Consider the following 14,245-nt stretch of genomic DNA (forward strand, 5'->3'; position numbering starts at 1 on the left):
ACAGGCTGAACTTCCAGAGATCCAGACTGGCCTAACCCAGCCCAGTGCAACCTGGGTTTAACCCTTGGGTCACTTCACGGGCCGCCACTTAGTATGGCTGAGCCCATTTCAACTTGTCTTTATGACTGGGAGTTGGAGGCACTTCATTAGGGACTCGAGCAGGTGCACGGGCTGTGAGGTAAGTGCCCATCCAGAACTAGAAGCGCTATGGGCAGGGGCTGCGGATGGCCCTGTGCAGGCGTGAGATCCCACTGTGGCCAGGCCTGTGGCCGGTTGGATGCCCACCTAGAACCCGGCCCGAACTCAATCATCTTTATGCAGCCTAGTCTATCAAAACTCCACAGGATGGGCCAGTGTTTATCCTGGCATCGGCCTGGAATTCAATTGGAGAATCCCAGCTGCCACTCCTTCAGGACTGGATCCAGGTGGGATATTCTTGGGGTTGTGGAACAGGATGGTGATTACTTCACTTTTTTCCTGAAAGCCCAACCCTGCATCCCAGCATGAAGTCCACTGCAGAGAGCAACCCCTCCCCACCCTACTCCTGCTTTGGATAGGCACTGGAAACTCGCTAAGCCCTTCTCCCTAATTAGAGTAGAATCTCCCCAGCCAAATGAATGCCCCCAACCCTGGGGAAGGCGACACAGTGACCCGGCCAGAGAGCCAAATCACAAAGGCTTGCAGCAGTCCATGATTCCAAAAGTGATTCACCACATCTCCCGTATTAGCTGCCGATGGTATGATCACCTTGTAACCTCCCCAGCGCTTAGAACAGTGCTTTGCACATAGTAAGTTCTTAGTAAATGCCATTATTATTATTATTATTAATTGGAGCACTGGGGTGTCTAGTGATTATCGGGACTCAGGCTCGTGGTCGGTGGCTCTGGCCCTCAGGATATCCAAGTGTAGACAAGCCTTCTTGGATCTTTTAGACTGTGAGCCCACTGTTGGGTAGGGACTGTCTCTACATGTTGCCAACTTGTACTTCCCAAGCGCTTAGTACAGTGCTCTGCACATAGTAAGCGCTCAATAAATACGATTGATTGATCAATGGGAGAGGACCCTATCCTTCATCCAAATCATCCCTGAAGGTGGGCAGAGGATGTCATGGTCCTCCAAACTCCAAGCCGATTGGAAACAAAATGTATTCAGCTCTCCGGGTGCCCATTTCCCGGCCCTGCCCGCCAGCAGCAGAACCCAGCTACGGGAGGAGGTGAACGGGGAAAGGTAGAGAGAGAGCACCAGTCTCAGCGGGTGGCTCTCCGGGAGGAACGAGGACCCTGATGATGCACCTCCTCTCCATGGCCCTAAGGTGAGGCCGCTGTAGGGCCGGGCAGCCGGCTGACACGTCTGGCCCATTCCAACCACGAGGTAGCTCTGATCTGGGAACTGTTTTGCCTTGCTTCAGATCTAGAGTCTCCCCAGAGACACCCAGAGTTGCGGAGCAGATGAAGTGATCGTGCTTTATGGCTGCCTGGAGAAGCCCTCATTTGGAGGAACCCATGACAGGGGGCAGTGAGATCACAGAATCAAGCTGGTCGGTGGGCACCGGTGCCCTGCGCCCATTCAGAGTGTGGGGCACCGAGGTGCTGAAGCCCCACAACACCTTTTTTTTTTTAATCATATTTATTGAGCGCTTACTATGTGCAGAGCACTGTACTAAGCGCTTGGGAAGTACAAATTGGCAACATATAGAGACAGTCCCTACTCAGCAGTGGGCTCACAGTCTAAAAGGGGGAGACAGAGAACAAAACCAAACGTACTAACAAAATAAAATAAATAGGATAGATATGTACAAGTAAAATAAATAAATAAATAAATAGAGTAATCAATCAATCAATCAATCAATCGTATTTATTGAGCGCTTACTATGTGCAGAGCACTGTACTAAGCGCTTGGGAAGTACAAATTGGCAACATATAGAGACAGTCCCTACCCAGCAGTGGGCTCACAGTCTAAAAGGGGGAGACAGAGAACAAAACCAAACATACTAACAAAATAAAATAAATAGGATAGATATGTACAAGTAAAATAAATAAATAAATAGAGTAATAAATATGTACAACCATATATACATATATACAGGTGCTGTGGGGAAGGGAAGGAGGTAAGATGGGGGGGTGGAGGGGGGGCGAGGGGGAGAGGAAGGAAGGGGCTCAGTCTGGGAAGGCCTCCTGGAGGAGGGGGAAGGGGGAAGGAATCAGCAGGAGGTCCACCTACGTATATACCTGTAATTTATTCTTTTTAATGTCTGTCTCCCCCTCTAGACCATAAGCTCCTGCTTGGCAGGGAACTCATCTCCCAACTTTGTCATACTTTACTCTCCCAACCCCTCAGTACAGTGCTTTGTTCACAGTAAGTGCTCAATAAATACAACTGAATAGTCAGGGGGCGGCGGGGGAGTGAGTGCTGCATGGAGGGAGGCAGAGGTGGGAGAGGTCCCACCGTGGTGACAGGTGAGCTGAGCCTCCCATCTCCCTCCCTCACCCCATGGAGCCCGGGGAGTGCTCACCTGGCAACTGACATCCATCCCAGCCTCGAGCAGCACCTGGACGACCGCTTTGTGGCCATTGCGCGCCGCCAGGTGCAGCGGCGTGTGCTTCCGCGTGTTGCAGCTCATCAGGTTGGGATGGGCCCCGACGATCAGCTTCACCACCCGCAGCCGCCCGTAGAGCGCGGCCAGATCCAACGGCGTCTCCAACTTGTTGTTTCGTATCGTGGGGTCTGTGAGCTCTTCCAGCAGAACAGCAACCACCTCGGAGTGTCCGTACTGCGCCGCGCAGTGCAGGGCCGTCTCGTTTTCATTATTCTGGTAAAGAAACAAAAGTAAATCTGGCTTTGAAAAGTCACCGAGTAGTTAAACTCTACACTGCTCTCTGGCCCGCTGATGGAAAGCACTTTGAGAAGGATGGGGTTTTGATTTACCAGCTCCAAGACTCACATGATATTGTGCTTTCAATTGGAAAAGTGTTTTTCTAACTTCTGCCCAGTCATACGGGTATTAGGTTCAAGAGCACCAACACTATGAGCTCCTCGAGAGCAGGGGCCACGTCTTTGTCTTTTGTTGAATCAATCCATCAGCGGTATCTACTATTACTCTCCCAAGTGCTCGGTACAGTGCTCAGCACACAGCAAGCGAGCAATACCACTGATTACTTGAGCACTTGCTGTGTGCAGAGCACTGAACTCCCCCAAGCACCTTATTACAGTGCTCTGCACACGGGAGATCTCTAAGTTCTAATGAATTTCTAATGAACAAACTGTCCACTTGTCCAAACGCTTTAGATAATGGCCCATTTTAAAGAAAGAAATCGCAGCAAAAGCTTTGGCCTTACTGCGCCTTCTCCCTTCCTCTTGCAGTGACCACACCTCACAGATGTGTGACATGGCATGAGGCTCGCTCGCAAAGCCAAATTTCTGGCATGTCAAAGGGTTTATACGTTCGCTTTTTCACACTATAGGATCACATAGGAGGACCTACTGCAAAACCTCAAAACCCCTTCTCTAGTGGGACACTGGATATGGCCCAAAGCCTGGCCCAGTTGCAATGCTTATTATAATGACAATAAATAGCATTGTCAGCAAAAATAGCTCAATAGCAATGAGGGTAGCCATTCATGAGTCTCTAATAATGTTTCCGGATTCTTTTTGTGGGGCACATGCAGAACGACCACTTCGTACTGCCCCTCCATGACCACCGTTAACATTGTAATGTGCAATGAATATGCTGTTGAGAAAAATCAAGAATTGATGAGCGATCGGTATGCTGCTAAACTAGGACATGTGTGAACAGCTCAGAGATCTGCCTCTTTCCAGTCAGTCCGATGCCCAGGGGAAAGCCAGCACAGCTGCAGAAGAAATGTAATAGCGTTCCACTTTTTCACAGAAGCCGTTACCTGCCGCTCTAGCTGCAAAATGAAACTGATTTAGGGATGCACTATACCCGGAAGACTCAATCCCCAGGCAGTACCAGAGGCAAAACGCTTCTCCTGCAATCCTACTCCAAGTCTTGGCCTGACCCTACAGAGAGAAGATGGGGTGGGGAAGAGGAGAGAAAGAAAAAGACCAAGAAAGCAAGAGAGACGGGAATGAAACACTTAGGACGAAAAGTCAGTAGGAAGAAGGAAGGAAGGAAATATAGATACAGTAGGAAGAGAGGAAGAGTGCAGAAACCAGGATATCACCTAAATCGTGCCAGTCTATCTTGTCCATTGATCTTAACTTCCTGCTTTACTTTGATTTTCAAGTGAGGAAATTCTTCTCTGACTTGCTGAAGCCTAGGATTTCCATGGCCTGTCAACTATTGCTTCAAGTAGACTGTAGCCGGACATCAGCAAGAATAACGTAATAACTCTGAATGCTTGCCTCGTTGAAAGCTAGGTTGAAAAGTAAATCAACCAAAAGCTATACTCCAGAACATTTAAGGAACTGAAAAATTCAGAACACACATATTGAAAAGCGCTTACCGAAGAAATACACACAAAACATGAAATCAGCATCGAGTAGAAATTTTGAGATGACTGTCAAAGTAATTGAGACCACAAGACTCACTTGGTCACTAAAGTGATGTCTGACAGTTTCAGGGTCTTAATTTTTTTTTTTTCTTGAATTTTGTTAGTAATATTATCCACCATTTTTGGGAAGTGGAGGGGGAAGTTTTGGGATCTGGAGGGATAAGTTTTCAGTTCTTTAAATGGAGAAAAAAGCTGCTGATACTGATATTTTTTTAAGTGCTTTACGTATTTTTAATTTTTTTTAAGTGCCTGAATGTTGCTCTACACGTTCCATCATGAAAGAAGGAGTAGCGTTAGCAGTGTGTCATAGCTCATTAAAAGAAGGAATGGGATAGTATATCGTAATATTAAGAGCTGTGATCCCTGTGATCCCCCCCTTTTAGACTGTGAGCCCACTGTTGGGTAGGGACTGTCTCCGTATGTTGCCAATTTGTACTTCCCAAGCGCTTAGTACAGTGCTCTGCACATAGTAAGCGCTCAATAAATACGATTGATTGATTGATTGACGCCTCTGCTTTAAAATGATACCGGGGTAAGTGAGCTCAAAAAGCTTTAAAGGAGCACAACCTGAATTTCAGTAGTTTTTAAAGGAAATGTCCTGAAAATTTGGTTTGAGAATTTAGTCACTGCTTTAGAAATTATTTCAAGATTATGTCTACCAACATGGCCTATAGAGTCTCCTATAAAGAACCCAGGGGAAGGAACTGAAGGAGTGTTGGTGGTTAGCAGATTTGCATTCCAATCACTGCAATATCAGTGGGGTATGAAGTGATCAACTGAGTAGGGACTCGTCACATAATGAAGTGTGGGTAGAGACTCACAGAACCCGTCGCCTGAACCCATCTGTGATTGCAATGACCACAGCAGAGTGCCAAGACCATGCCATGGCACCAAAACTTGGAAGGTGTTGACTAAGTAGTTGCTGTGATCTTCACCACCCAGGACAGTTATTTTTCAAAGTAACTGCTGAGCCTGTCCACTTCGTGAGATGAACCCATTGTGGGCAGGGATTGCCTCTCTTTGTTGCTGAGTTGTACTTTCCAAGTGTTTAGTACAGTGCTCTGCACACAGTAAGCACTCAAAAAATACGACTGAATGAATCGAATAAATGAACCAGGTGGTACCTGAATCAGAAACCTTCACCATTAGTCAATCAGTGGTACTTATTAAGCAACCTACTGTGGGCAGAGCACTGCAATTACCCATAACGGGCTTACAGGCTACACGGGAACATGGACGTTAATATAAATAAATTAGATTTGTTTATAAGTACTGTGGGGCTGGGAAGGCGGGGATGAATAGAGAGCAAGTCAGGGCGACAGAAGGGAGTGGGAGAAGAGGAAAGGAGGACATAGTCTCTTGGAGGAGATGGAGGAGATTTACTGAGCGCTTACTGTGTGCAAAGCGCCATACTAAGTGCTGTGGTACCGTACTATGTTCCGATTCTCAGAGCCGAACTCCCACGGCTGAACCAGAAGCAGGGCTCGGTGTAGTATGACGGGAACCACATGAACACTTTTCTTCAAGAGATATGCTCTCTCTCTAAAACTTTTCTACGACTACACCCAAGGAAGAAAATCAGAGGGAAGAAAAATACTGGGAGGGACCCTGTTATTTTTCTTTGATTCATTTAATCTTATGCAGCAATGCAACTAGAATAACATAGTGGAGTGTTTTGACTTTTGAGCTTATTTCAAAGTTTTCTTTTGGTCTCGTTTAGAAGGCTCCTGTCATCATACTTCCATGGACAGCCAGCAGAGGGATCATCACATAAGGAATTCTCACTTTTCCCGGGATTCTGTTTCCTGTTGGCTAAAATTCACCTCGAACATGTAGTGATTAGATCACATAATAGAAGTTGGAACTTATGAATGAACTGCCTGAAGACTGACTTCTCCTCCTTGAAACGCAGGGTTTTAGCATAATACTTATTAAGGCACCTTTTCCCAATGGCACCAATGTATTTTTTTTTAACATCTGTTGATTTTGGAAAAGGCTTCTCTCATTTAGATTGCCTTTCTTAGACCACATCTGTTATATTTATCCTGGACGTCAGTGAGGTAGCGACACTACTCGTAATCATCAAAGCAGTTCTGTGGTTGCGCTGGACTACAGCTCTTCGCCCACAGTACCTTACTTCCATTAATTTTGGGTAACTGCCAACGGGCATTTTTCTGCTGCGGGTTATAATTCAATTTCAGGACTACCTCCTGGTTTGCAAATACAGTTTTACAAACTAGGAACAGCAGGGAGCATGCCTAACTCGAGATGCTTGGTATGATTCTATCGTTTCAGTGGGCCATCCTTGACGCTTAGGAGACTCTGGCAATTTGCCTATTAAGAAAATTAAATTGGAAATTCCTTCATTAAGGAATACCAATATGCTGTGTCACCTTCAATTGTCCTATATCCCTGAACACTCAGAATTTACTCTTAACACTCCAATTTTGGCATGGATCCTGCGTAGCAGAAAAAAAAAATAACATAAAAAAATTCACCTAGAATTCTGCATATTCAATCAATCAATCAATTGTATTTATTGAGCGCTTACTGTGTGCAGAGCACTGTACTAAGCGCTTGGGAAGTACAAGCTGGCAACATATAGAGACAGCCCCTACCCAACAGTGGGCTCACAGTCTAGAAGGGGGAGACAGAGAACAAAACCAAACATACTAGCAAAATAAAATAGAATAGATAGATACAAGTAAAACAGAGTAATAAATATGTACAAACATACATATATATATATATATGTTGAGGCTGGAGCTGCTCTGTTTAGGTCACACAGTATCTTTTCAGGACTTGTAATCTATCTATACATATATATATATATATATTAGGTCACACAGTATCTTTTCAGGACTTGTAATCTATCTATCTATATAGATAGATAGATTACAAGTCCTGAAAAGATACTGTGTGACCTAAACAGAGCAGCTCCAGCCTCAACATCTAAGTATAAATATGTAAAGTGAACAATTACAGCTAGGGTTGGTTCAAGATAGAGTGACCAGTTTGTCCACACTTGATCCAGGACAGTTGTATACTTACCAGAAATTGCCGGACCCAGCTGCTAAAATTTGGGGAGTGTCCTGGCTAACCAAGGCCAATTCTGTTGCATTGTATTCTCCCAAGCACTTAGTTCTCAGCACATTAGTAAGCGCTCAATAAATACCACTGATTGGTTGATTGATTGACTATAGCCACATTAGCCAGAATTTTTGGGTGGAGCTCCTTCAGAGCAAGGTGAGCCCGGATGGATACAGGGAGCATTATAGAAGGAGCGCTGTGGCAATAGTTCAGGAGTTTGCAAGTGAGATAAGCAGGTTGACAGGTTGGATGGGCTCTTTGAGGAGTGTTTCTGAGACCCCTGGCTCTCTGTAAGGTTTCTGGTAGATCACAATAAAATGACACAGCATCCAGTACAATTGGAGTGTGGGTATCACCTCAAATTTAGATCCCTGAATGGGGATTTCAACTATGTCTTTTCAGTTATCTTGGATTAGGTACACCTCACAACCCTGGAAAAAACTGTCATTTTAACAATTCTTGGATTCACAACAATAATGATGGTAACAAATATGAACTCAGTTCTACTTTGACCATGCAATGAATGGCCACACCACGGACGTTTTAACACGTAGGAACACTCGAAGCACATATGTTATAATACAGTTAGGATTTTTCTTGATAAACTCTAGTAATGCAAATATGCCACAACTAAGAATATGTGCATCAGGCACAGACATTCAAAGGCTTCTCTGGAAAAAAACAACACATCATTAGAGTCATCAGTAGCCTAAAGGCAAGTCTACAGTTGTTTCTGGCAAAGGCTAGGGTTAGAACAAACAGTACTTGGCACACGGTACGCTCTCAATAAATACAACTGAATGAATGAATCAAACACAACAACATTTGACTAAGTCACCTGCTCATTGACTCTGGAATGTGAAGGTCCATGATGGATAAGAATCTTCACAATATCTACGTCTCCTTTCCAGGCAGCCAGGTGTATAGGAAAATAACCTTTGTTGTCTGCCACGTTAGTTGAAGCCTCGTACTGTAGTAATTTGAGAACTATATCCCTGAAAGGGGGGAAAAAAAGGAATCTTAAACTAAAGCTTTCAAATGAGTTTCTGATGGCTCATGAAATAGCGATTGTTAAATTTTTACGATTCAGTGAAATGTTACTAACAAATGACATTCCAGGTTCCTGGGACTACGACTACTGGCTTAAGAAATGAATTAACATAGGGTGGAATCAGGCCAGCTTCAGGCCTTTTGCTGCCCCGAGAATAGGTAAAATTCCCACCACATGATGTGCCATGCAATGTTTTATGGAAGTATGGTCTGCAGAGCATTTTTCTGCGCCACCATAAATTTGGGCAGCTACAGGACCCAGACTTCTTCCCTGATAATGCATCATGCACCCTCTCACAGAAGGGCAGAGGAAGACGTGGACCTAGCACCTGCCATCTCATCATCAATCGTATTTATTGAGTGCTTACTATGTGCAGAGCACTGTACTAAGCGCTTGGGAAGTACAAATTGGCAACATCTTTTCCGAGAACTATGCCACTCCCCTGCCTCCCAGACGGATGGTCCATCTGAAGTCAGCCCTGGGGTCCAATTAGCATTTTCTTATATTTTAATGGTAAAAAAAATCCATCAGAAAAAGTAAGCACAGATTTTAAAACTAACCATTCCTCTCACATATACAACAGTGTCATTTTGATTGGCTTTTAATGAGATGAAAATGTCATTACATTTCCTTGGTTAAATAAACATTATGGAAAGGGCAGCTTTACAAAACTGGGTCTTCTGCTTGGGACTCTTATGTTCCTAACATGTAAGAGAATACGGTTAAAAGTTGAGGATAAAGAGAGCTAAATTCTCTGGGTGAAACTCAGCCAAATACAAGCTTTTCTTGCTCTCAATCCTCCCGGCTTTTTCCCAAAAATAACATAATTGGCAATACATAGCAACAATGTGAATACGCATTTTTGGGCTGAGCCCCAATTTACATTGCAGCTTTGATTTCAGCAACCATACTAATCCCTCATGGAAGGCAATGAGTGGGCAACTGTGATGCTCTCCAGAAAATACTCTGGGATTCTAAGCTATTATAACTGCAGACAAAATGTGCATTTCATTGGCTTTTCTATGTGAAGAATGTATGGCTTTCTTGGGAGAGAGGACAGTCCTCAGCTTTCAAGAGAAAAAAAAAATATATTTATAAACTAAGAAGCATAAAACCCTCGTTATGTGGATGGAAGGATCCAGAAAGGAAACAACAGAGGTGCAGCTTATCCCAGAAAAGTTGAATGGGCTCTAAAAGACATAGCAGCTCAATTTCTCTTGAGGCTGGGAGGCCATCACATGATGAATTGAGTTTGAAATTTTCTGGCATAGCAGAAGGACTCCACACATAACTAGGAAATTAGAGAAGCAGTGTGGTCCAGTGGATAGAGCCCGAGACTGGGAGTCAGAGGACCTGCTTCTAATCCTAGCTCCACCACTTGTCAGCTGTATGACCTTGGACAAGTCACTTAACTTCTCTGTGCCTCCGTGACCTCATCTGTAAAAGGGGAATTAAGACTGTGAACCCCATGTGGAACAGGAGCTGTGTCCAGTCTGATTAGCTTGTATCCACCCCAGAATTTAGTACAGTGTCTGGCATGTAGCATGCATCTGAATATCATTTTTAAAATATATTTAAAATATTAAATATAATTTATAATTTACATATTTATATAAATATTAAAATATATATTTTACAATTTAGAATACATGTTGTGGTGGGGGTTGGTAACAATAGATGAAATGTAGCAGAATACTTTTATTAGGTACTGTTACTGACATTATGCCAATGACAAAGAATGCCTTCACATTCTGAAACTGGCTGCTAGAAGGTTCTAAGTACCACAAAATTATTAAGCATCTAATACTTGAGAACAATATTAAAAACTCTAAAATAGATGCTGTTGGAGAGAGTAACTGAGAAGAAGCTTCTTATAATGTCCCAGTAATTAAAAATGATTACAGTGAAAAGAAATATCTACATGTTACATATCTTTATAACAATGAACCAGCCTACATTACTGACATTTTGACACTTCGATGTTTGGGAACTTTGTTTTTACAAATAGATTTACTATACATAACAATAATAAATATAAGCATATTTTCTGATGAATATCATCAGTTTGAAACTTCAGGCTAAACCTGAAGTGTATGATTTAGGAAACTATATTCTCAATGAAATGATACTTTAGTCTGATCCTTCAAAATCAAATTGCTACATAGCAGCTGCAAGACTTCTAGGAATTAAAACATCAGAGAGGGCTTATTTCTCATTTTGCTTCATATGCTTCCCTTAGAGCTTGTCCAAACCCAGAGCTCATTTTGAAATGAAAAGGAATCATCCCCAGAGGGTGGCTGAATGGGCCGCTACTTGAAGGCTTTTGAGCTCATCTCAGGGATTTCTTCCCCTTCTGATTTTCATGAAGGTTATGCTCCTCAGTCGAAATTCTGGAAATAATTTCCAGCATAAGCAAAGCCTTTGTTCAAGATATCCAGTTCTTTACTGATGCTCAGCCTTGAAGCCAATAGACTACCAAGGTTTACCAAGCTACAGAATGAACTCCTGGGAGTTTTAACTATTTGACATCTGTTGTCTAAAATAAATATATATATATATATATATATATATATATATATATATATATATATATATATATATATATATACAGGTGTAATAGCAAGGGTGTTTCCTGGGCTAACCAGAGGACCCCTGAAAATGACAATCAGCTAAGAAAAAAAATCTTTGCATTTTATATCCAAATATGAAACAAGTCGAAAGAGTATGAATACCCTAACAGCTGTACTGAAATGGATTTCTTTTAGACTGTGAGCCCACTGTTGGGTAGGGACTGTCTCTATATGTTGCCAATTTGTACTTCCCAAGCGCTTAGTACAGTGCTCTGCACACAGCAAGCGCTCAATAAATACGATTGATGATGATGATTTAGCCCAATTCTACTCACTAAAGAATGATTCCTGAGAATATAGGTCAGAGAGCTTCAAGAACTAAATTCTGAAGAAGTGAGTGTCAAAGAGAGAAAGTATTTATGCTGCATTACGGCCAATCTTTGGTCATTAAAACAGACCACCCAAAGGAACTTAATGAAGATTGGCAAAAGAATTATAAACTACACTTCCCAGGAAGTCAAGGAGCTTGACTCCTGATCTCCTCGCACTATAGAAGGGAGTGGTACTAGTAGTAGAAATAATAATAATGACAAATGTGATTTGTTAAGTCCTTGCTATGTGCCATGCATTGTTCTAAGCACTGTGATAGATAGAAGAAAATCAGGTCGGACTCAGTACCTGTCCCACAAGGGACTCAGAGTGAAAGCGGAGGATGAGGACATTGGCAAGAGGCGGGAGACTGTGGCGGGGATCCTGAAAGAGCAATTCAGAGCCCCTCAAAATACCAGATTAGTGACCACAGTGGTAATCACAGTTGCCAGCTCAGTGACCTAGTCTGCCCCTTTTGAAGCTCTCTGAGCAGCCACAACTTGGGTTACAGTGTATTTGGGTTTAACTTTGTAACCTCACTTACTGACTCATAATAATAATAATAATAATAATATTGGTATTTGTTAAGCATTTACTATGTGCCAAGCACTGTTCTAAACACTGGGGTAGATACAAAGTAATTAGGTTGGACACAGTCCTTGCCCCACAAGGGGCTCACCGTCTTGATCCCCATTTTACAGATGAGGTAACTGGGGCACCGAGAAGTTAAATGACTTGCGCCCATGCTCTTTCTACTAGGCCACATGGAGCAGGCTAACCCCCAATTTGGACTAGGGTTAGAGGATTTTATAGCATCCACACCACCTCCACATGCTGGCATTACATCAGGCTGCATAAACTAACAACACTGGCACCTTCTCCTGCTCGTCAAAGGTACCTATACCTATAGTTAAGATGGTGGGAAGATGGGCCACAGAGGAGAGAGGCTGATGATCTAAAACTATTTCCTGGTGGAAATCATAGTTTCCTGTTTTAACTCTCTTGCATTTTATTCCATTGCATCTCCAATTACATCTGTCAACAGGTACGGTTAATTAGTGTTTCACAGTTCTTCAGAGTGTTCAAGCAAAATTCCCTTTCCTAGTCTGGCCAGATTCCATACCTCTTTTATTCCTTTTTGGACACTCTGAAGAAGGGCTATTGCTTCTCACTCTAGGTATTTTAACAAGGTACCCCTTATCTCACTCAGTACTGTAAGTTATGGATGGTGTTCATGTTTTTTTCATGTTAATAAAGACCTCCAAATCATCAACCCCTGAGTTTCAGCCTAATTATCCTTTGAGGGGGTGGGGTGACTAGGAATGCTTGTTTTCTGGCAGCAGGAGAAGGACAGGCCCTTAAAAAAATTAAAATGCTACTCCTTCCATTTATTTTTTTCTTTGCTTAGATGTTTGCTCTCCTGCTGCTGACTGCTGCCATCTGTCGTGTGCTTTTCTTCTTCTGCTAACAGAGGCTTGAAAACTCCTTCCTTGTGTTCTTACAGAAAAATGCCCTACCCAGTTTGGATCCTAATGAAGCTTCTAATTAGGAACGGATATTTCTCTAAGCAAGAGACCAGGAAGAGAATACAAAAATCAAACAATTATCCTGGAAATAGAAAAGAGATCGAATTAAACATGGATGTATATAGAATTATAGATAAAAGATAAGGACAAAAAAAATATCTAGAAACAGAACAGGCAATGCCAGCCAATAGAGGTAGGACCATTTAAAGGTTTCTTTATATGTTTGAGGGGGAAATGAGAGACTGGCTAATACAGAAAACTTGACTCTAAAACAATTCTGAAATAACCATGTTCCTGGGCTATGTAAACAAACCTAATTCTGATTAGAAAAACTGTTTATTTACTGATTCTTGGAGCAAAGAAAAGGGGTTCTTACACTAACTTGAACAAATTTTTGTGTGTGTGATTTTGATGAGAGAATAAGGCACAACTTGGCAACTGCTGAAATGTGAATATAATTTCATCAGCAAATAACTCCTTTGCATTCAATTAAAAAAAAGGAAGCCTAAAAGAAGATTCTTAAAGGCAGATTCAAAAAAGGTGCCTGAGAAATGTAATCCAGATACCACAATAATGACCATCTGATGAGACTCTCTGGGTGTAGTCTAACCAGATTTAGGAAAGAGAACCCACTCGGGCTCATACAACAGAACTGCTGAAAGTTAGGAGAGAAAGGTGTGGAGATGCTGTATGGCCTAGTGAAAGAAACAAAGGCTTGGAAGTCAGAGGACCTGGGTTCTAATTTCGGCCCCACCACGTCTGCTGTGTGACCTTGGGCAAGCTACCTCACTTCTCTGTGTTTCAATTACCTCATCTATAAAATGGGGATTAAGACTGAGCTCCATGTGGGATATAGGCTGTGCCCAATCTGATTACCTACCCCAGTGCTTAGTACAGTGCTTGGCACAGGCTTAACAAGTACGGTTAAAACAAAACAAAACCCAAAAAAAGGGATTAAATGGCAGGTTGAGAGGATTAGATTAAACACAGAAGGAAGAGACAACAGAGTAAATTAATGCAAGGAGTTGTGGAATTTCCTACTCTGGGAGTCTTTTAAGGTGAAAGATTCTCACCTATTCGGAAACAACGTGAGTCGTGTTTTGCCAAGGGACTGGGCCATATCAG

The 14,245-nt window shown here is 42.7% G+C and overlaps 1 protein-coding gene across 4 annotated transcripts in view; it reads right to left on the minus strand.

Annotated features, from left to right (window-relative positions):
- The window catches only part of ANKS1B (ankyrin repeat and sterile alpha motif domain containing 1B), a 624,779-nt gene that overhangs the window by 528,397 nt on the left and 82,137 nt on the right, over window positions 1–14,245 (minus strand). For all 4 annotated transcript variants that reach the window (XM_038756218.1, XM_038756216.1, XM_038756217.1 and 1 more), the window contains exons 3-4: window positions 8,443–8,599; window positions 2,513–2,809 (exon numbers count right to left, since the gene is read on the minus strand). In XM_038756218.1, the coding sequence (XP_038612146.1) occupies window positions 2,513–2,809; window positions 8,443–8,599 (454 nt within the window). The remainder of the gene's footprint in view (window positions 1–2,512; window positions 2,810–8,442; window positions 8,600–14,245) is intronic.

Source organism: Tachyglossus aculeatus, chromosome 14 (assembly GCF_015852505.1).
Source record: "Tachyglossus aculeatus isolate mTacAcu1 chromosome 14, mTacAcu1.pri, whole genome shotgun sequence".
Classification (NCBI taxonomy): Eukaryota; Metazoa; Chordata; class Mammalia; order Monotremata; family Tachyglossidae; genus Tachyglossus; species Tachyglossus aculeatus.